Source organism: Takifugu rubripes, chromosome 4 (genome assembly GCF_901000725.2).
Source record: "Takifugu rubripes chromosome 4, fTakRub1.2, whole genome shotgun sequence".
Taxonomy (NCBI): domain Eukaryota; kingdom Metazoa; phylum Chordata; class Actinopteri; order Tetraodontiformes; family Tetraodontidae; genus Takifugu; species Takifugu rubripes.
This window is the reverse complement of record NC_042288.1, coordinates 2209935-2233353: the sequence shown is the minus strand read 5'-3', so window position 1 is coordinate 2233353 and position 23419 is coordinate 2209935. Positions and strand designations below refer to the sequence as shown.

At 41.7% G+C, this 23419-nt stretch overlaps 3 protein-coding genes across 4 annotated transcripts; 2 read left to right on the top strand and 1 right to left on the bottom strand.

The window, feature by feature from the left end:
• The first annotated feature begins 663 nt into the window (after window positions 1-663).
• On the top strand, window positions 664-4952 carry LOC101078301 (zinc finger protein SNAI2-like). Its single transcript, XM_029835620.1, has 4 exons — window positions 664-742; window positions 2072-2076; window positions 2214-2820; window positions 4534-4952. Exons 1-4 carry the CDS (start codon window positions 664-666, stop codon window positions 4710-4712), a joined length of 870 nt encoding a protein of 289 aa, XP_029691480.1. The 3' UTR covers window positions 4713-4952.
• A 3192-nt stretch (window positions 4953-8144) lies between these two features.
• Window positions 8145-15783, bottom strand: LOC101078524 (RING finger protein 166). Of its 2 annotated transcripts, XR_964476.2 has the most exons (7): window positions 15352-15783; window positions 13533-13689; window positions 13327-13439; window positions 12975-13089; window positions 12603-12710; window positions 11893-12281; window positions 8145-10404 (listed from the first exon to the last, which is right to left on the bottom strand). XR_964476.2 is itself a non-coding variant. In XM_003963634.3 (6 exons), exons 1-6 carry the CDS (start codon window positions 15546-15548, stop codon window positions 12216-12218), a joined length of 756 nt encoding a protein of 251 aa, XP_003963683.2. In that variant the 5' UTR covers window positions 15549-15783; the 3' UTR covers window positions 10568-12215. The 2 variants fall into 2 exon arrangements, 1 of the variants encoding a protein (XP_003963683.2); XM_003963634.3 differs by lacking the exon at window positions 8145-10404 and having other exon boundaries at window positions 10568-12281.
• Window positions 15784-17348: 1565 nt separating this feature from the next.
• LOC101078751 (cytoplasmic tRNA 2-thiolation protein 2) lies at window positions 17349-22913 on the top strand. The gene is made up of 16 exons (XM_011602838.2): window positions 17349-17606; window positions 18072-18146; window positions 18241-18319; window positions 18410-18469; window positions 18740-18800; window positions 19533-19642; window positions 19760-20019; window positions 20462-20597; window positions 20706-20837; window positions 21035-21126; window positions 21201-21298; window positions 21538-21636; window positions 21987-22080; window positions 22344-22410; window positions 22526-22584; window positions 22667-22913. Exons 1-16 carry the CDS (start codon window positions 17551-17553, stop codon window positions 22716-22718), a joined length of 1530 nt encoding a protein of 509 aa, XP_011601140.2. The 5' UTR covers window positions 17349-17550; the 3' UTR covers window positions 22719-22913.
• The last annotated feature ends 506 nt before the right edge of the window (window positions 22914-23419 follow it).

The following is a 23419-nucleotide window of genomic DNA, read 5'->3' as shown; positions in this document are numbered from 1 at the left end:
AATTGTTGGATCTAATTTTAACCAGCAGAAAAATCAATCAAACGCAGAACAAATACAAATCCGACCTGGATCTTTACAGTCCAACGTCCCCTTGGGGAACAGTGTCTTCAGTGTTTCTTCTCCAAGTTCTCAACTTATTTTGACCATCAAACTTCAACGCAAGATTCGAATAACTTCGACTCAAAATTCGGATAACTTCAACGCAAGATTCGGATAACTTCAACTCAAAATTCGAATAACTTGAACGCTATTCTGTTTATTGTGGGGTAAAGTTAAAGACGAGGAGTGTTTGCCCCCTCCTTCAGAAGTAGCTGTCGGCTTTTGCTGGTGAGCAGTGATGCCCCCCACCCCCTACCCTGCCCTTCCCTCGCCCCGGGTTGGAGCGTCTGTGCTCCTTCATACACCTGTTTTGTTGGTGGGTCGCTGATTGACACGATGGCTCCGCCCCCTGCACTTGTTGTTATTGGTTCAACATTTGGATCTATGGAAATTTCCCCTCGCGACCCTAACTTCACACCTGACCGCAGGCCGTCAGCGTAAGAATGCGCGAGGCTGCGCGCGGACAGACGCTTGGCTGTCTGAGTCCCGCACGGAGCCACCGGACCCCTCCCACCACCGTCACACCGATAACCGGCGGCTGCGCTCCCCTTTAGCGGGTCCAACATGCCGCGGTCCTTCCTGGTGAAGAATCATCACAACGGCAGGAAATGGAAGTACAGCAAACTAAAGCCAAAAAGAGAAGGTAGGATTATTATTCTGTTTTCATTGATTAAGCCATTAAAGTAAAAATAAATAAAAATAAATAAATCAAACACAAAACTCCAGAGACTTGAATTTCGTCAGGTGTTTAGATTAGGATATATAGTCCCAACAGATGAGGACACCTAAGAATAGAAATAACTGAGGAATTGATATATTGCCAGGTTATTAATAGGTGACTGCACAGCGGGAGGTTGTAATTTCTATATCAAAATATTTATGAATAAAACATGTGACAGGTTTCAACATGGTCATTCTCACAATGATGCCGGCACAAATTCAGTAATCCGAACATCCAGGTTTGGACATTTACACCATTATAACTTTTCATTTAGACCAAAATAATTTGTAAAAAACAACAAAAACAAAAACGTTATTCCTAAAAAAAGAAAAGAAAAGTTACATTCTTATGAATCTTTAATTGACAATAACGTCTTGGCTGTTTCAGTGAACCATATCAGTTTTATTGTGAAACCGTCTCTGTTGAATTTATCAAACCAGCAAGCTTCTGCATGCTTTAACAATTTAAAATATTCAGTTTGTTCTACCTCATTACCAGAAAGTTGTGCTGCAGGGAGGGAAACGGGAGATTTGTCCAAGCACAAACCAAACTAGTTTGTGTCCAGCAGGTGCAAAATCCATCCTCAGAGAGTTCCAGCATTGTCCCCAGATCCTTAAGAAAAAGGAGGGCCCCATTAAGCAAACTCGAGAGCCTATGTAGCAGCCTTCTCGGCCCCTTCTGACAAATCCCTCCTTCAACCCTTGGATTTGTTGCAATACACCCTTTAAAGTGAGCTTGAACGCCCCCCCCCCCACTGTGTTGTCGAACAACCATTACCATCAGAAAAGAGCCGACAGACAAGAGCTGCTGAAAAATCAGACTTAGTTTTAAGGAAATTATACCGTTGAGGTATAAAAACATTTATTCAACTGTTCAACAAATATTTTATGTGAGAAAGTCTGTGAAAATATGTTAGAATATGATAGTTTAAGACTTTTCTGACATTGAGCAGGTAGCATGTTACAACTTCAAATGTCATTTCAACTGCCTTTTCTGTGTGAATTTAAAATTTCCTCTGATAAGTGGCCAAAATATCTCTAAAACCAAAGTGTTCCAGATTATCATGCCACCATTTTCTGCCGATTGTTATTTTGGGGACTGACTGCAATATGTGTATCTCAAGAGGGAACCACATATGTGTACATTAGGACACATAATTGAGACAAACACATGTGTAACATTGCTGGATGCCAGATTGTCCAATTGTAGAAATGTCAATCTTGATTGTAGGATTTTTGTTGTTCCCTTTAGTGCTGGTAGCATCATTTGTGGACAGTCTGCAGTAAACAGAAGTGGGGACACATGATTGACTACTGAGTTGCACATGCTGCTCTAACCCAGGTTTTTCAGCTGCCAATCATTATGTTTCATTCTGTGTTTGTGTATTCTTCAGAGAGCCACAGCGACAACAACGAAGACTCTTTGCTACACACTACCACCCCCCCCTCACCCACACTGCCCTGTGTCAAGCCCACAGCTGCAAAAGGCGACCAAGACCATCTCGCCTTCGTCCTGCTCCTATCCCATCAGAACAGAATTGCACCTTCCTACTCCTTCAGACTCACCCACACTCTCCTTTTTAGGCCATTGTTCAGGACCCTACAGCAGAAGTTTTGCTCAATCCTCTGCTGAGGTGAACCTGGAGATCCAGCACATTGCAGGGGACAGCAGGAGGAGAGAGAGCCTCCACCCACCCTCCTTACCTCTGGTGACTATCTTCCCAGCTGTCCCTCCCAACTGCAGCAGCCTGGAGAGATTTGAGTGTTTGGACTGTCATAATGAGCACTTGAGTTTCATGGGTCTGGCCAAATGCAGGCAGCTCCGTTGTGAGTGGAGTAGCAAGAAGTACTTCAACTGCAAGTACTGCGAGAAAGAGTACATCAGCCTGGGAGCACTGAAGATGCACATCAGGACACACACACTTCCCTGTGTGTGTAAACTCTGTGGGAAGGCCTTCTCCAGGCCCTGGCTGCTTCAGGGACACATACGAACACACACAGGTCAGCAATACTCACACTGAGCAAGAATACCCACCTTGAAGGTCTTCTTTGGTTTTGCACCACAACCTCCAGAGAGCTTATCATTTGAGTGATATTCAGATTCTGCTATGGCCATCAAATGTTAACAATTTGATGCTTTGCGCACTTTCAGAGAGGATACACCTTTAAGTATGTGGTTACAAGTTTGCAATAATTATGATCTGGAGGAGGTTTGATTTTTATCTGCCCAGATTTACATGTATATCCATCCATCCATCCATGCATCCATCCATCCATCCATCCATCCATCCATCCATCCATCCATCCATCCATCCATCCATCCATCCATCCATCCATCCATCCATCCATCCATCCATCCATCCATCCATTTTCTACTAATGCGTTATGAAGAGAGCTGAAGCGTATTGAAATTCCATTAGGGTTAAGGGGACATGGGTAACAGGTGATAGTTTCATAAGCCCAGTCAGTCATAGCCAACACCATTTTCTGAGCCAAGCCTGGAATAGCAAGCAGCAGTATCCAGCTGCCAGCAACAGAGAAGAAAGGGTAAGGAAGGAAGCCTCAGATCCTGTGGCCCAAATCCAGCTAGAAGAGTGAGTGGGGAGATCAATGATGCAGACCTGGTCAGCAAAAGGCCAAAATACCATGCCAGCAGGAAGGCCCTCTTAAGTTAGCTGATGTCCAGAAGTCAGTGGGAGAAAGACAGGTGGTGAAAGAAGATGTCAACTGAGAAAGCAGTGGCCACAGAGATCAAAAAAATTGTACTCTGTGATCTGCTGGCTGAAATAAAGCAGAGTGAAAAAGATGAGAAGAGCAGAGCACCTCAGAAGACAACATAAGAGGAAGCAATGGACAAGCACCCCTACAGCTTTCTTAAAGGTCTCTCTAACCAAGAAGAGTGGGAGACATAAAAGTTCTGGTAGAGCACCTCAGGAAGACCTACTCTGATGAGTGGAAGCTTGAGCCAGTCACCATCCCTAATGAAATGCCACCAATTAATGCACCAGAACACCAAGTGAACATAAGGCTCCCAAACAGAGCCAGATGGAGAAGGCAGTGACGCAGGCAGGCAGCAGCTCCCGTGTTCAATGGTATTCCCAAAGAGAAGGACTCGTCAACCTTCAGCCTGTTTTGTCAGAGCGACCTGCTAAATGTAAAGGGAAAGATTTTCTGCAGTGTCCTGGCCCAAAGGTTCTCCATATTCCATTGATGCATGACCTTGCCAATGCCTTTGGTTCAGTCCCTCACAAAATCTTGTGAGTGATATGCCAATTCCACAGACCTGGTCAAGAGCTACTTTTGGGATCTACAGTTTTGGACTTCCAAATACCTCAGCGGTGTTCATATCTACAGCGACGGACCATGGCCTGGTTGAAGCATTCAAGTGCCCCATGGGGAGGCTGGACATGTCCCTCACTGACTCCTGGGACCCTGTGGTGATAGAAGCCATTCTTCAAGTACTTCCAAATCAGAAGTGGCACAAACACTAGGAATTATAACGACCAGTACTTTCAGGAACCTTAACTTTTGCCTTGAGATTTTTGCTTTGTTGGCGTGTTGAAGATCAATCTAGCGATGTAAAGTCGATCCACCTCCAGCAAAAGTTCCAACGTTTCCTACATACAGTCTATAATAAATGCACTGAACTTCACTGAATTTCCAAGTCTTTTTCTTTTTCAGTGTACATTTAATCTGTCTGCTTTACTTCTGCAGGAGAGAAACCGTTCTCCTGCTTCCATTGCAGCCGAGCCTTCGCTGACCGCTCCAACCTGCGGGCCCACCTTCAGACCCACTCTGAAATGAAAAGGTACCAATGTGCATGCTGCCTCAAGACTTTCTCCAGGATTTCACTGTTAGCCAAGCACCAGGAGGCAGGTTGTCCAGTGTCCTGACCGCCTGTTAGAGTCAAACTTTCCTCTGTTGTAGCATTGGGACAGGTCCACAGGAGAATATTTGAACTTGGTATACATCAGATTTGTTGCTTCTGCATGCGTGCAAAGAAACAGAGTACAATGAAACCTCTACTTACGAAATTAATTGGTTCCAGAAGTTGTTTCGTAACCTGAAAATTACATAAGTAGAGACACATTTACCAAGTCCCCAAAAATTCAGACATAATTTTTTTTACAAATCATAAAAATGCATCAAAAGATGTAACAAATACATGTTACAATTAGATTACCGCACAATAAATGTAGGAATTCAGTGCAAGGCTTCTCCAGGAACAAAATGAACTGTATTACAGGCTAATCTTACATTAGCCGTCATTACTAGCAACGAACGTTAACACTTGTGGTAACACCGCCATCTAATGGACAAACATACGAACACCCACAATAAATAAAAGTGAAACGAAGGCGACGCTGGGATACACACAAACTTGTACATATTGACGTCCCTCCTAGCCAATGGGATGACAGGAAGATGCTAGGCGATAGCCAATGGCAGAGCATCTACAAGCATGTTTGCATTCGCTAAACTCCGCAAGCTGTGAGTAGCAGCGGTAGCGTATTTTTGACTTTCGTATCCTGAAATTTCTTTTGTAACAAGATGAAATATTTTCCCGTTGAGACGTTTCGTAACCTGAAAATTTCGCATGTAGAGACGTTCGTAAGTAGAGGTCCCACTGTATTACCGTTTCAGTTAAACCAAGCATGCACTCATTTCAGCCTCGTCATAATCATTTTGACTTGGTAATAGAAAAACTTCCATTTGCTTTTCACGATTAAGCTGTTTGTAAACTAAATGTGTACTTGCAAACGTCAGAGTGACATTTTCCCAACTACTGTTATTACATGTAACTGTTTTTGTTGTTCACTTATATCATTTGACTTTTAGTTATTGTGCATCTACTCTTCCTTAACAATATGAAACAACATGAAGGATAAGTAATAGGGAGATATTTCAAGAACATTAACAAAAAATATGAAGTATTTTTATTTTGTGTAAAAAACAAATTTTGTGTAATCAAAAATTAACGGCAATATAAAGCCACTACTGCTGCCTTTATTGTTATTGACTTATTTATCATAAAAGGGGGGTTAAATCAATGTCAGGAACAGCTGAATTGCATGTGTGATTGTTCTAATATCTCTGCTATTTTGATTTTATTTTCTATACAATGGCAATGAATCTTAAAAATGCATTTGATGGAGACAGAACTGACTTCTCGATCTTTTCCGTGATGCTGAAAGTAATAGAAAGAGAAAGGATGACTCTTTTTACCTGCTGTCCCAAACACTTCCTGCCCTACACCTGTACTGAGTCTGGGCACCTGTTGTTTGCCCAGCAGAATAGAAATGCAGTGATGTAATGGAATGCTATGAATAGGAACCATCACTGGAACAAGAATAAATATATTCCCAAGCACCAAGCCAGGTTCATTTTCAACCCACACAGATGCTATTCTGACTCCCCGCTGGCCTATAAATACATGGAAAGTTGTTATATTGGGCATGAACGCCAATCTCCAGCTCATAGTGTGTCAGTAATACAAGACTCCACTGCCAGATTTAGCTGCTTTCAAGACAAGATGCCTATAATTAGGTTACAATATCAGGGCCAATTTCTAAATGAGATCTAATGGCAATGAGATTATGTCATATTTTACATGCTGTGGAACAGTGCCAAATATAAAATGTTCCTTACACAATTACACAAATACTGGTATTGACAGGTGGAGCATAGTTTTAAAAGATTCACCATGTGCATTTTAGTGGGTAGCTAAACTAACAACATCTATACATTATGTTTTTGGGGGGTTTTGTTATCATGTTGATATATCATATGGTGCATTTAACCATTGACTGATACTGTGCTCATACAATCAGCCCTGCTATCATGCTCTCATAAGGACCCCATTCCAAAGCCTGGCTTAAGGACAAGGCTCAAGTAATCCTCCTGGTTACACTGATACCTGAGCTCATTCCTGAGTTTGACACCAAGATGTAGATCAAACTAACTCCTTAGTGGTTTTTTGTTTTGATTTATTTTGCTTTTTATCTGCAGCCATACGTTCTGGACATTCAGCTGGCACGAATGTGAGTTTGCACTAATGAGCTGCACTTGTGAGGTCACTAGTTTCAGTAACAGTACTATGTACAATGGACCTGGCAAATTTGGTAAAAATTGGCATAAATAGATTTCCTAGGTCCACTGTACAGCTTCTGACACTAGTGACCTCACAAGTGCAGCAGACCTTGGAAATCTATTTATAATTGGCATAAACTAGGCTTGGGATCCAAGACAGGGATGACTAATTGTAAGAAAGGGCACTCACAGAATTGGTAGATGAGCTAGACACAGAAAATGCAAAAGAAAACATGCATACATGCACACACACACACACACACGGAGCTCAATATGTCTATGCTGTCAAAGTGGCAAAGCAGGTGCTAAAAGTTCTAACTATGCCAAACCAAAGCACTACACTCTTATACCCCCCCTCCTTTTTCCACATCAACCCTAAGCTGTGCCTCTGTGTGTGTGTGTGTGTGTGTATGTGTGTGCGTGCGTGCGTGTGTGTGTGTGTGTGTGTACTTGATTTTCCATCATCTGTTGCATTAAATTGTAGGCAGAAATATATAGATACTCCACCCCACTGGATCTATTCTTTCAGAACATGAAAGAATAGATCCAGGTCCTGAGGTTCTTTGATGGTAGAAACATTCTTGTCGATGAGAACAATATCTCAGCCTGTCATACCCTTCTCAGAAGAGACTCTGAGTCTCAGCCTGCCGTCATGGTTTGGTTTGTAAGTCCGAAACACAAATCAGAACTATTGTCAACTATTGAAAGGCGACTCGGGTCTACATAAATGATAATCTCATCAAGGAGAGGTTGCTCCTGTGGTGCCCCTCCTGTTAGCCACGAACAGGAGAGTGAGGCAACAATTCACACAAGCTCACCAAACCCTGACCGTAGAAGATCAGAAAAACATTTCCTGGTCTGATGAGTCTGGATTTCAGCTGAGACATTAAGATGGTCGGTCAGAACAACATGACAAGCAGGAATCCATCCTGCCATGTAGCAACGGTTTACGCCTGTGGTGGTGTAACAGATGTATTATTTGGCCCTTAGTACCAACTAAGCATCATTTAAACTCTGCAGCCTCCCTGTGGCTACTTCCAGCAGGATAATACACCACGTCACAAAGCTCGTGGCCTCCACAGTGACCAGGTCTCAGTCCAATAGGTCACCTTTGGGAAATCTCTGCGAAATGTTTCCAACACCTGGTGGAAAGGATGAAATGAAGTAGTCAGGCAGGTCGGAAGGCAAAAGAGGCTCAAACCTTTTACTGTGTGTGCTTGTGTGTGTGTGCGTGTGTGTGTGCCTGCGTGCGTGCATACATGGGAAAGAGGAGGAGAATTTTCACAACAGGATTGACCAAAGTTATTTTGTATTTCTTGAAAGAAAAACGAGTTGAGTGAACAGTTTAGGATGCTGTTTATCGTGAAGAATCCAAGTAATAAAAAGGAACAATGGTGCTACACATGAAAAATGTAACAAATATTTCTTTAAAAAAATGCTATTATTACATTGATCTGGAAAAGAAACAGCATGAAATTTATATTAGTGACCCCCTAAATCTGTCTGTGCCACCATTTACTCTTATTAAATCCAATTTCATTTAAAAAAAATGTATAAATAATATGCAAGCACACCCTGGAATAATACAGTGTATCTGTACATTAACTCCTCTGAACAAGGTTTTCCTCCTCTCTAGAATTTAGAGGAAAAATAATGGCACATGCTGCCCATATAAAGGAGTGTAGGATTTAAAAGCATACAGGCAGGATGAGAATGTAAATTCCTCATTTACGTGTTTAGGAAAGGGGACAAAGTGCAAAAAATGAAAGCATAATTTATTGCTGGTTCTGCTTTGCTGTTCCTCCACATAAAAACATGATTTCCATGCCTGGTCATTATGGCCCTTCGGGGGGGTAGAACAGCTGCCTTCCACTGATGCAACCATACATAACTCTTGGTGGTGGATCACTCTGCAAGAGTCATTTATATTTTCACAACTTCATTGTCCCAAATGAAGTAGAAGGAGAAGTGGCTGATGTCTGATGTTATATCATTTCATGGTCATTTCTGAATATATACACTGCTGGTCAAAAATGTGGACGCACCTTTTCATTTAATGGTTTTTCTGTATTTCCCTGACTATTTCCATTTAAACTTCTCACGGAAGGCACCAAAGCACATGTTTTATATTTTAGATTCTTCAAAATAGCCTCTCTTTGATTAATGCTTTACACACTCTTGGCAGTCTCTCCATGAGCTTCCAGGGGGAGTCACCTGAAATGGTTTTTCAACAGTCTTGAAGGAGTTCCCCAGCGCCTCTGAGCACTTGTTAACCCTTCTGCCTTTACGGTCCATCTCACTGCCGACCATCTCGGTCGGGTTCAGGTCGGGTGGCTGTGGAGGCCGGGTCACCTGAGGCAACACTCCTCACTCTCCTTTGATAAATCGCCCTCACACAGCCTGGAGGTGTCATTGGGGTCATTGAAAAATGAATACTGGTCCAGCCAAACCAGATAGGCTGGCTTATCGCTGCTGTGGTTGCCATGACGCTTCAGCGTGCCTTCAGTGTCACCAGCAAAGCACCGCTGCACATCACACCTCCTTCCCTATACTGCAAGGTGACGCATGGATGGACGGACGGACGGACGGATCCGTTAACTTGCAGTTTCTGAGTTTCCTGACTTTGATTTTTGCGGACTGGCTGTAATGATGGGCTGTTGTTTCTCTTTGAATGGCTGATTGGTTCCTGCCATATTGCGGATTATAACATTTAAATAAGGCTGTGCACCAAGCTGACCCCTGCACAACACAACACAATGCAAGAATTACTGAAAATTAACCTTGAAAAGGTTAATTTCAGGCTTCACGAAGCTCCTTGAGAGAAAGCCGAGGGTTTGCAAAGCTGTCCTTGAAGCATTTGATTTGACAAAAGTTTGGGAAATAATTAAAAATATAAGATAGACAAGTTATTTCACATGTTTGTGTTTGCTGCCTAATTCCATATATCTTGCTTGATAGTTTTGATGTCTTCAGTATGGATAGATATTGGTAAAAATAAAGAAATACATGGAATAAGGTGTGTCAAAGCTTTAGGCTGGTTTCATATTTGGGAAGATGGATCGGAAGTTAATTACAGGAAGAACCTCAGCGACAAACGAGGATATATCAATGTTGAGAGATGCAAATATTTACATTGAAAAACAGGTAAACAATGACGGCTATGAGTAATCTAATCTTTAACCATGTGGTCACAGAATCAGCACATCTGTCTGACACCTCTGGAGTCTTTGATGGACACGAGGTGCAAATATAAAAGCTCTTAAAAGTCACACCTCCACATCACAGATATGATCAGTGGAATTATTGGATAATTCTTAATGTAATGACACGACTGTGAGCGACGGAGACAGAGATTTAAGAGTTTAGTCACTGTCCAATTAACAATGCCTGACTTTCAAAGTTGACCAGCGGAGAAACCAAAAAAAAAACAGGAACTGGCGCCCGTCGTCCTTCCTGGAGAGAATCGCACCATGCTGATTTCTTCAGGTACTTTCTCTGTGAATGACACATGAAAAAATTGACTTCAGTTTCAGCAGCATTAGACCCGGATGGAAGAACAGGACCGAGAGGGTGGAGATCACTCCAAGACTGAGCTACCTGTCAGTTACTGATGCCATCAATAACACTTTCTTGCTGAAGAAATGAGAGGACAAAAGCCTTCTTTTTACTTGGTACAGTTTATTCCTGTGTGCATAGACAATAAAATGGAGGAATTCATCTAAAATATCCAACAGACAGCCATTTTAAAAGATTGATATATTACTGTATATACCTACTCATAAGCTGAACACAGATAAATGTGAGGCGCAGACACTTTTAACAGTAATCTTGTTGTATATAAATGTCACTGCTGTCAGCACCGCATTACTGAGGTATCAGTATATTCTCTTAAAACTATGGGCCAATTTCCCAAAAAATACAGGCTACAGGATAAAATAAAAATAAAAAGTGAACGTGACACTGAATGTCGTTCCTTAGAATCTGCGAGCTCCAGGTCTGGGGGCTTGCATTCGTGCTCGTGGCTTGGTAATACGTTTTTTTGGACTGCTTCAGTAAGATCAAGCCACATAATGCACATGGTTCAACAGCTCTGTCGTTGAATTTTGGTGTGATTAGTTCATGTGTGGTTGAGGCGTCGAACGCACAAAATGTCACTTTTCATGTGAACACAGAACCTGAAGCAGAAAGTCTGACGCAACAAAGACAGTTCACAAGCACGTGTTTAGACATATTTAAAGCCGGCAGACCCAACCAACATCGCTGCGTTGAACTGGATTAAGCAACAGATATGGTATGACCCTGGAACCATTCGAACAGGACGTTGCAATCAAGTTCCAAATGAGATTTTCCAAAAACAATGAAAAATGTTACTTTCAACAACTGGCCTTTGTGCTTTTATTTAGACATAAAGTTCTCTGTTGATGTCCTCAATAATCCTATTCTAGGTTATTTCTCTCTTTGCCAGATGTTTTGGAGACTCTGGGATGATGCTAGCAGTGTAATTTCTAGTGACCGTTGCGCTTCTGAGCATCCTTGCTGCAGCCACTGGCATTGGACAAAGTGTACACAGTCATGTAATCAAGAAGGTCAACAGAACGGGTAGAATATTCAAAACTCGCCCCAAAGCTGGACCACAGAGAAATACAAGTGTGTGCAACACACACACACTCACCTCAGCCAACATACGTACAGTCAGAATACGACATAGCTGAGTGGCATAAACTCATGCTTGGTGGAATCTGTGGTCAAAACTTCACAGCGATCCATGTTTGGGCAGGTAAGTGCAAAACAACATTACATATCTGAGGAGTTATGGGTCATCTGTATTTAGATTAATGTAGATTTCCATGAAGTTGGCTAGTGCAGCAAATAAAAAAGCCTCTTAGACGGTTACCGACGGTGAGGGACGGCATTCAGGATGTTCAAGCAAAGGGAGTCACAGCCCTGAGCCATCGATGAAGCGTTTGGAGGGTTAATACTCACAGAGTGGAGACGGTTTAAATGGAGGTAGCCCTTCATGCTATGGTGATCCAAATGAGGGCTTCTGTGCGAGCCAAAGCAGTGGATGGTTTGGGTCAATGTTTGTCTCTTGTGGTCTCAAACCCTCAAAATGTCTCTGTCCTGCTTTTGCTTCGCAACATAGCAAATATGCTTCGCAGTCCTTGGCATGGAAAGCAGGTGATTCTGTCACCTGCTTTGTGAATCCTCCCGGATCGGTTTGTGTCTGTCGGCTGCGTGAAACCCTCTGAGCAACCGAGAGGCAGCAGCCATTCTGTCGTCTGTTGGTGAGAGAACGGGAACTGTTGTCAGTTATCAGCCAGTGACAACGTCAGAGCTGCCTGTAGGGCTGCATCTTCATCAATGCTGTAGTCCTGGAAAAGAAAGAACATTTAACATCAGCACAGGTTTACATGGTTACCGGTAAATTGATTCATTTAGAAAGGTATTTTAGAAAACATGGGTTCAGGTGTGGCCCTTTGTCGCTGTCAGGGGCTAAATATCTACAGAGATGCCTCCACAGATGTTGAGGAACTACCTATTGCCCATAGCAAATGCATACTATACATTATTAAAGTCACATTCTTGTTCACTCGTGTTTTACTGGGAACTGGGAGTCATTATTATTGTTAATTAAACTGGGAGTAGATGAAACCTTCCAGAAACCTCGTGGTGGAAGACAAGATGAAACTTACAACAAATGTGTCGTATGAAAATTTGTGTCTATGGAGGAGGTGCTGGAGGAAATTGGAGCTCTTATAGCTGGGATCTCCCCACGGCATAGCTGAACACACGGGACACACCTGCAAACACAAACGCGGTTTGATGAGGCTCGGTGACACGTGTTTTGTTTGTTGTCTGTGGATGATAGTGCTTGCTTGAAGATGCTGCTTGAAGCAGACTTGTTAAAGCTGTAACGGACAGTCTCACCTGGAGATTCAATCCGAGAATTTTGAGGGAATTTTTTTTGTTTCCAGGACTATTGTGACAAAGCTCTTCATCTGCTTCAGGATTAAACGCTTTTCTACAGGTGAACAACACATAATGAACTTCTGCTTGTTTCTTACCACTTTATTGGGGTCATTACGGTGGTTGTCCATACAGTGTTTCACCAGTTCCTGCTGGTCCAGGTTTCTGGCCCCACAGAACGGGCACACAAATGTAGATCGGTTTGGAATATTGCTGCGTATAAGGAAGCAAATATACACAAGATAATTCATGGCTGACGCAGGTGGACATCAAGATTCAATCTGACGTCAGTAGAATGATTTAGTAAGAGATAAAGGGGGTGTAATGTAGGACTTTAGAGTGTCTGTTCAGCTACAATTTTCATTATTTTTTATGGTTTTATTAGGACTTGGACAGAGATTTTGACAGCACCTCTGTCTCTGTTGCTCTGGATCTGTGGGACCTGCGTACCTTGGTATGGGTTGGGAGGTGGGTACCACAGGGACGAACTTGGGGCAGTTGGCAATCTGTTCTTGTACTTTAGAACAAGAAACAATGTGGGATCTCATCTTCACCAGAGTCACCTGAGAGCAGACACACGACGGCGACTGTAGCCAATCAAAGACAGCGCTGCACATGTGACCCGACAGCACGGCTAACCGATGTCGAGCACCTACCTTCTTGCTGCAGCCCCTGCAGGGTGCTTTGAATGAGGCAAGCTGCTTCTCCACGCTGGAGGAGCGCTCCACTTTCTTAGGGTCAAAGGGCACGCGGCAAAGTGGGCAGAGGGGGGAGGTCACCTGGAGACAGGGCTGAAGACACTCGCCACAGAACCTGGAGTAACAGAGCAGCAGTAGAGAACGCAGAGGATGATTATATGTTCCAGTAAATCGCAATCATGGCCAACAGGTCTGCAGCCTCCTGAGCAAACAGTCACTTTATATCATTCCACTGAAGGCAAAAAGACTATTGAAAATCTAAATAATAATAAAGACTTTACATGGATTCATTGAATCAAACTCTGTTTTGTGGGTTTAAAATTTAGACTTTAAAATGTGTTGCATTATATTCCTATTTCTTTGACAAATACACACAAATATATGCACTTTAAAGGGGATGAATGTAAATCAGAAGCCGTCCAATGAATCTCTAGGGTGTAGAACTAATGTATAGTCAATGCTGTGAAGCCGAGGGCCACAGTGCAGAGGTGGAATTAAATGAAAACACTTGACTTTGATAAAGTGGGTATTACAGACACTGAGATGACCAACTGTGTCCCTTCCGTAGTGGTTGAAGGAGTGAACATTATTCCTGGCAGAGTTTCCAACATTTTCATCCATCCTCATCAGCAGCTCAGCGTAAAAATAGCTGCAGATTTCCTTTAACTAGAAATAGAATTGAGGCTACCTGAGTTCTCTGCTCTTTGTTGTTCGTTTCAGTTCCCCCACTGAGACACATTAAAAAGGATCTAATAAACTCCTCTCCAACAGAACTCCACATATAGTAAGATGCCTCTAATGGCACGGGAAAATAATGCCATTCTCCTTCAGTCACACATTTAACGATTTACAGGGCTACAGTCTATAATCACTACAATCAGGACTGTATAATTCACTTAAATAAAACAGGAACAGGTTTGAAAATGAGCAATGACAAGAAAGTCAGGCTTAATTAAACTCAAGGCTACACAAGTTCCACTCATTTATTAAAAGAGCTTCTGTTCTCTCCTCTGCTTGTAATCTTAAAATGGCTAAAATCTACTTTTACCCCTTCAGCACATCAAGTGAAGGTGGGGATCAAAGAGAAGCCCAGTTCAGCTACAGCTCACCTGCCTGTCAATATCAAACTTTTATTGTGATTTAGCCTCTTTGCAAATAACACGGGAGAAATTAATGTATGGATTCAATGAATAGGAACAGATTCTACAATTTAAATCATACAGTAAATAACTAATGTGCATGTGAGTACTGAAAATACCTGTGAGCTTTGATACTGTATATGTACAATGAAATAGATTATGAATACAATTAGAAAACACAGTTTAAATTTTAAAAAAACACTTCCATCTGGACATTTTTGATATACAGTAAGTGAAGCATAAAAGAAATAAGAAATACATATGAAAATAACTCAATTAATTTCACTTTTAAACTGATTAGCTATTAATTTAAGCATAAATCAGCCACAGACCTATAAAAAACTGTATATAGATGTGAAATTAGACACTGTTTTATTTATATCGCCTTAATGTGATGCAAATTTAATAAGAGTATAAATATTACCGTGTAAAACAAAAAGTTCTAAACGATGACCCTAAACGCATTATATTTGTTCTGTATATAATAACAACAATAATAATGATAAATCTACTGTCATAAACAACACAAAACAAACACCAAAGACATGTTGAAATGTGCACTCGACAACGAAAGCGCAACTTTCTAAAGGTCGCAACACACAGTAAAAACACACAGAAAGCACAAGCGGGGACTTTACGTGTGCGCGCAGCTGGCGATGCTGACAGGTTTGTGATACACCTCCAGACAGATGGGACAAGAGAACTGACTCTCGATGCTTTCGGTCGGCGCTGCCAGCGAGCCTGGGCCGCTGCCGGGCTGCTGCTGCTGCGGCTGCGGCTGCTGCTGGCGGAGTTGTGCGCTCGCCGAGACAAAGCTCCAAAACATCGCCATCATGGAGCCGAGGACGATCTTCCAATTGTCGACTAACAAGCTCGGTGAAGGAGAGAGGAGCCGTTCCAGCTGTTTTTCTGCTGCGGATAGCTAACGCATCGTCAACATTTACACACACGCCGGTCAAACATGGTGCCCTTTACATGTGTTTCATAAAACCCACATAGGTCGTCTTCGGCTGAGCAAAATATTACTTTGCCGTGATGGAGAAGACATGCCAGAGAAGTAAACATTGGGACTAGTGCACGTCAGGCAGCGTCAACATGGACTGACCCGAATAAAAATCGCAGATCTCCAAATGCTCACACACAAGCGCGTGGTACATCCACATGGTTCTGAGATCAGCGCTTCACGACAGGCAGCAGTGAAGGCAAAGGAAGCCTACAACAGCGCTAAAGGCATTATGGGACTTGAAGTCCTACAGTTGAAGCCATGTAAAGAAAGTACTTCCTTTGAAACTACAGTCCCAGAGGCCAGTTATGAGGTACTCTACTGGTACAGTATAGCAGAGGCTCGAACTATCGAAGATGACGATGACGACTACTGGAGATTAATGTTTTATTTTACACTTCTCAAAACCACAAGGTAAAATATACACCTATAAAATGCGTTTAGAAATTGCAGTCACCCACTAAATACCATTTTAGTAAAGCTGTTGTCTGATTGTAAAAGATATATCGCCTTCATTCACATGTATTAAATATTTGGTTAGAGTTTTGTAAGAAAAGACCCATTTGGCCTCTTGCGCTATTAAGGGGAGGTGCTTCATTGAGACACTGGAGACCATCAAGATAAAAGTTATTTAACTGTTCCAGAACCTGCCTCTCAGCATGGGAAAAAATATGGATGTCAAAAAAGAAAAAAGTTGAACCTGAATTTTCTTTTTGCCCAAGAAATGACCTGCACAGCATGGCTGCCAGTGTAAGAAGGGAACCTGGGCCAACGTGGATGGTGGTTATTCTCGTGCAGGTCATCAAGTTTTGAGCAACAAAATCAACAACAAAAAGAGCTGACGTGAAGTGTGTAGACCCAAGATGGCCAGAGAGACATGAGACGCAAGATCCAGTGCAAGATGTATATAAATGCAACACATGGGCAGTAAGGCTGTGGTCTCACGGGATAGACAGACTGTTATGAAAAGGCAACGTATTGAATGCGTGATCCACACTGGCCTCAATACCTAACCTGGTCTGCTTGGAGTGTGTAAACTGTCCCAAATAACTTAAATCTGTAGTGATGATCAAATGAAAACTGATTGCTATAGAAAACCTTGGAAATCTGTTGAAACTTGTCCATACAAGAATGGCCAAGGATAAATATTAACCATACATCCAAGGTAGTTTCCTCTGTCAACTGGACTGTGTTTCTTCTCTTTGAAGACGTTTCGCCTTCTATCCAGAAGGCTTCTTCAGTTCTGGACCATACATGTTTTTTTATATCGCTTGCAATTGGGATCTTTTCAGTATTGTATTATTGCACGTGTTTTACTTAAACATGTATTCTTTTTTTTAACAATTTCATCTTCATCGTCTGATTTGAATTTATAAATTTTTATATATATATATAAAGTATATATATATATGGAGAATAAAATGATACATTATTAAAAATGATCACATAAGTTAGGAACTATACCACATCCGACTGATAGCACAATTACCCCAGTGTGGTGGTTAACGGATGTGTTTATTGCATATTTTAAATGTATTTAAATGTATTTCTACTCTTTGATGTGATATGTTTAGAGACAAGACAAGTGTCTGCTTCATAAACGTCATTGTAAAGTGTCCCAGCTCGGCATCCGTAGATACCAGGAAATGACGTATATAGGAAAAGGCGGAGTCTGCCTCATGCCTCAGTACAGTCTGACAAATAGTACAAAGTCGCTGTAAAACTACCTAGTTCGTAGTTCAAATCATTTTTTTAAGGTTAATGTTTTGTTGAGTTTTTAATTTTTAATTTTGTTTCAGTTGGTCCTGACCTGTGTTAAACGGTTGGTTTCCTGATGTGCCAGGTGGAAGAAGATTACAACGATGCGCTGGAGCACCAAAATGTGCCCTGGTACGTATATTTACCATCTAATTTAACATGTTCCACATAACTAATATTTATTGTAAAACAGAAAAGTGTAATGGCCTAACAGAGTAATGGCCCACCGTGCAAAGAAAACAGGCAAACATTAGAATGGAGAGATAAATAATATGATGTACGATCTCATGCAGCAATAACAACGAATACATTCAAAAACCTTGGCTGCAAAGTAACAAGATAATTGTAGCCCAGAATTATCCCGTTAAACGCTTAACCAGTGGTTGATCAGCTGTTAATTTTCTTGTATTTTGTTAAGTATTTGTTAATAATACGTGTAAATGTGTGTTGTCTATGTGTGTGCACTAAATTTTGAACCAGGCTGCAGAATAAACAATCACTTAATGCATATTGAGTCTTAGCTACCAGGTAGTGGAATTGCTTTCAGTTATAAGAGACAGCTTAGCTTTTAAAATGTGTTTTTCTTTGATTTTTCAGCATTTCCAAGAAATGCCTCAAATGCAAGGAGTTGACTGCAGCTGTAGTCATCAGGGCTGGAGACCCCTACTGCAGGTACACAGCTTCTCCAGCATTTATTGCATTTGTATAAAATGAATGTTGATTATCAGAAACTGAATTTGTTTGTCTGTTTTCTTTGTTGGGTTAGAGACTGTTTTAAGGAGTACTTCATTCATAAGTTCAGAGCCATGCTGGGTAAAAATCGGGTCATTTTTCCCGGTGAGAAGGTAAATTGTTTTTGGACTTACATTTAATCATTGGTAAATTAACTCTTCCTGTAACCCCTGGTCTTAAATGGCTGTTTTTTATGGTTGTAGGTATTGCTGGCTGTTTCTGGAGGTCCTTCTTCATGTTCAATGCTCAGTCAAGTTCAACAGGTTTTTGCTATTTCCACCATTTTGTGTTTTGACATTATGAACCCTTCATGTAGCAGTGTTTACCCAAAGTTCTGGCAGAATGAAACAAGAACCTTTGTCATTTTGAAATTGTTCAGTTTCCTAAAACAAAAATTGTGTACATTTTCTGTGTGTCTTAAAAATGTTACAACATAAGCTTGTGATGAATAATAATAGTAGTTTTGAGCCACATCCCAGCTGTCCGTCAATATAATTATATCGATCCAACTAAAATATTTTCTTGTGTTACAGGGACTGAGTCAAAACGCCCACAAGAAGTTAAGATTCGTGCCTGGAATCGTCTTCATTGACGGTAAACTACTGAAAGTAATGTGCAGCGAGGCTGGAAATTAAAAAAAAAAAAAAAAAAAAAAAAAAAGGCCCACTTTATGGAAACCAGGCACATAAACAAAACAAAAAAAACATGAACACTTACTAGCTGGCCCTTACTAGCGAGTCTATCAGTACTGGTAGTGCAGACGTGCTTCCCACGGGTGGGGGGGGGTTATCATGACCACGGTGGTCCAGAGCCGTACCAGTTTGAGCCGGTGCATTGAGGAGGTGCTAGTTTTTATAGGAGGGGTGCATCAAACGGTGGCAGATCCTGACACAAGCTGCCACCAAAACGTCATGGGCCCCCATCTCAGCCAACAGTAAAATTTGATTATAATAGAAGGGTTCCAACCCATGGAGGGCGTCACTCTTACATTTATAATACAAAATATGGCAAATTGAAATCATTAGACTGAAATTTAAAGAGTTGGACCAGAATCAATGGACAACACTACTTCATACCCAGTAGAAAAATGTGTTTCTGGGGTGTAGTTGAATGTATTCTGCTAATATTTGTGTCTCAATTTAGGTAGAAAGGTGACTTGGTTAGTTTGAATTATCCTGAGGTGTGAATGTGAGAGTGAATGGTTATTTGTCTTTCTCCTCCAGCACCATCCACGACCCAAGAAGGGGAAAGTGGACAGCTGTGAGGATGGTTATTCTGAGCAGTATTAAGGACCGCTCAGCACGGGTTGGTTGTCTTTGTTCTCAGAGGGCGGTGCTGTTGGTCAGTCAGTGGAGGAGAGATGCAAGACTGTAGCCGAGCTGCAGACTGTTTTCAAAGCCACTGGGTTCCCATTTCACATTGTGCCTCTGGAACAGGTCAGTGCCTGTGAGGTATTTTGAATAATTTCAAGATCTGCCTTTAAAATGATGCCCTGATACTTGAAAGTAGGATGTCTTGTGCGTTATTAACGAAATATGCTAAATGCCTCTCAGGTTCTGGCCCTTCCCAGTGAAGTTATCACGACAGTGCCACCGTCTTCCCAAAGAACAGCCAGTGCCTACAAAGCAGCTGTGGATAAGTTCACGAACGAGTTCAAGTTCATCGGCGAGAGCAGCAACAGCCGTGCGACAGAACAGGAGGAGAAAGAAACATTATTTCCAGATGTTCCAGAGTCCGAGACACAGTTACTACAGCAACTGATATCATCTGCCAAGACTCTGACAGCAAGACAGGACCTTCTGAACACTCTAAGGTTAGACTGATGACTCTCACTTGTTTTCTTATTTACTTCATTTTGCTTTGTACACTTCACACACATTCTTGTACTTCTATCTTTGTGAGGACTTTCATGTGCACACTGCATTACCCAGCTCCTTCCCCGACCCCTAACCATCCAAACTAACCCGCTAATTCTAACCTAACCTCAACCTTAAACCCACATCCTTCAAACATCTTTTCAAGTTGTGAGGACCAGCTAAAATGTCCTCACTTCCCAAAAATGTCCTGACTGTACAGTGGATTTTGGTACCCAGTATAAAACAAGTACGTACATGAACTCACACAGCCAAGTGCTCCCGACTTTCAACTATCTTGTCAATGTTACTACTGGGGGAACATTGACAAAGACATCGATGTTTAGTCTTCATCAAGCACGGCGTTTATTTTACCCTGACAGAGATGTGGTTTCTTTATAGGCAGCATCTGCTGGTGCACACAGCGCGCACGGAGGGCTACAGTAAACTGATGCTGGGAGACCATTGCACCAGACTAGCTATTAAATTGCTCACCAGCATATCACTGGGCAGAGGAGCACAGCTGGCTCAGGACACGGTGTGTAAAGTTGTGTCCATCTGAATCATCGAAATGTCTGCCTTTGCTTTTTATGAACCACCTCATAATATAAAATTAGGATTTTATTGCACCTGTTTGTGTCCACAGGGTTTCGCAGACTTGAGGTTTGGTGACGTTATAATGGTGAAACCAATGAGAGACTACTCGGCTAAAGAAATAGCCTACTACAACCACATGTTCAGCGTCCCCACTGTGTTCACACCAAATCTGGAAACTAAGGTGAGCTTAGACCTCAGGACACCCAGCTTTTACCTGCAGAGTGAATCAGACTCCCAACAGATCGTGCTCAGCGCTCTATAATGGTTCCTTTGATGAATGTCTTCTACTGTGTGGGGTGATGTACCGTCATCCCAACGTAGACTCCGCACATCCATCCACAGCCTGCTGATGATGGTCTTGTTGTTTCTGTGCTGTAGACAACAGAAAAGGCGAGTATTCAGCGTCTGACGGAGAGCTTCGTGACTAAACTGCAGGCAGACTTTCCCTCCACTGTCAGCACCATCTACAGGTCTCTCATCAAATCCCAAACGCCTTGAAGAAAGGTTGAATTTTGTTATTAAAACTTTGCTGTGCCACCTGTAGGACCAGTGAGAAGCTGCAGACGGTGGCGAAGGGCTCTTCCACAGGTCACCAGTGTGACAGATGTCTGCTCTGCATGTGCAGTCTGGATACTGATGTCGGTCAGTTTGCAGCAGAGAAGAATCTCTCCTATTAGAATATTCCAACTCCACTTTGACAGATTTGTTATCAAAGCATCAGTTTGTGGATGAAATGCTAACTGTTTGGAACATAGTACAGCTACAAGAATAAAAAACTGAGTGGAAACGGTTATTTCTCCTCTCTGGGCGTTAATAAATTGTTATTTTTCTTCACTTGTAATCATCCTCCTGAAGTGATCGTTGCCTTTTCATCCTTCCAGAGAAAGCCTCTGCCTTTAAAGCCACACTGATCTCAGAGCAGCTTTCCCGGACCAAATCTCCACGAGCTTCCAGCACCAACATTCAAAGTCCAAATCCAGGTGATCCACACTCCATCATTACCAACAATAATGACCTCTGTTAAACCAGGAAAACCCTATATTCATATTAGGATCTATTGAGGAGTATAGCAAAACATGCTGTTACATTATTGTTAGATTATTTAGAGGCAGAGCTAGAACATAAATGCACTCACTGTTTCTATATAATTATGAGTTAAAAGTGGTAATGGAGTCATTTCTGTCAACATATAAGTTAACTTCTCTTATTTAAATTGGAATCATGCTGTATTTTAGCTCTATTAATTGTCGTTGCGGTCGGAGGAAAACACGTGAATGAAGCCTCCAGCTGAGGTTGTGCTGCACCAGCCATAATTTTTCTTGTTGTCCAGAAATGGCTGCTACTGCCGGCCAGTGTTGCTCATCTGAAGAAGCAAAGGATTGTGGGAGTGTAGCGAGTGGTGAAGGCTGCTGCTCTTCTGCCAAGTAAGAGATTACATGAAATAGTTGTGAGTTTGATGCCACATATTTTCAGCTTTAACCAGAATCGGTGTCCTCCATCATTGTTTGATATGAAGTTCGATTAACCTGTTTACACACCCATCAAATCTTGTAAACAGCATAATGTGATCTGTTTTATCAGATAATTCCACTTGTCAGTTTATGAGAAAGCAGATGAACATATTTCTCCCCAGCCGTCTGACGTAGGAGCACGGCTCAGACCTAAATAGGTGGTTTTTCTATGACAGAACACCGGAGACAACTGATCTGAAGAGTCTGTTATGCTACAGCTGTCGGCTGACCATGAAAGACATGGTGGGTTTAAAACGCCTGCCTGGCATCCTGATCCAACCCAGACAAAATGTTTCGATTAATACGTTTGCACCAATTGCAGCCAATGCAGTCTCTCATTTCACGTCCTTCTTTCCAGTCATCCATGGAACGACTGCCGCCATACATTCTGTTAGAGGCTCAGAGGAGGCAACGGAGGTGAATATGAGCAGAAAGAACAATCACAACTGGTTTAAATGTTTCCTTTCCTGGTTTTGACCCATTCTGTCATGTTCTACAGGTCCAGGATGAGAGAAGAAATCGGCGACTTTCTGTTGGATGAGTGCGATTAAAAACATATTATATCGAACATGAAATGTAGATAATATCACAATGAATCCACCATCCCAGATCACCCTCTAGTGGTGGGAATCAGAATTATTTATCTTCCTTTCCACCTTGTCCATAGATTGAATTTTTATTGAATGTTTTTCGCATCATAATTCAAAAGCTGGTTTAAATTAAACTCAGATTTTTAATGCTGCAAACAGTTGTTTGCGTGTTTGTGATGCTTATTCTTTTGAAACAAAGGCTTCAGTTTTGCTTTCGTGGCTCATAGACCAAACGTTGAATGTTGTTCTTGATAAAGTCACTGTCTTGACTGTGTTCTATGGTCTGTCTGAATTGTTCTTGTTGAAGGTCACATTGAGGGCAGGAAAACGTTTTGACCTGGATTTTGCAGATACAGTTAAAAGGTCTAGTCCAGATATGAAGGCTGGCAAAATTGGACTAGTTGATGCCTGATTTTTAGCATGATTATAATAATAATGGTTGAAGCACTTCTGGCATCTTCCAACAAACACGGCAACTGTCTAATTTCGCTTTTCTTTCACAAACTAAAATGTAAAGACATAGTTACTACATTATCACTGTGACAGTTTGGATGACTGTAAAATGCTTTATAGTAATGTGAATTTTTTTAAAAACATATGTATATTTTTGTCGTACAAGAGTAAATTTCACTGTGACTTGTTAACCATAATAAAAGCCATAA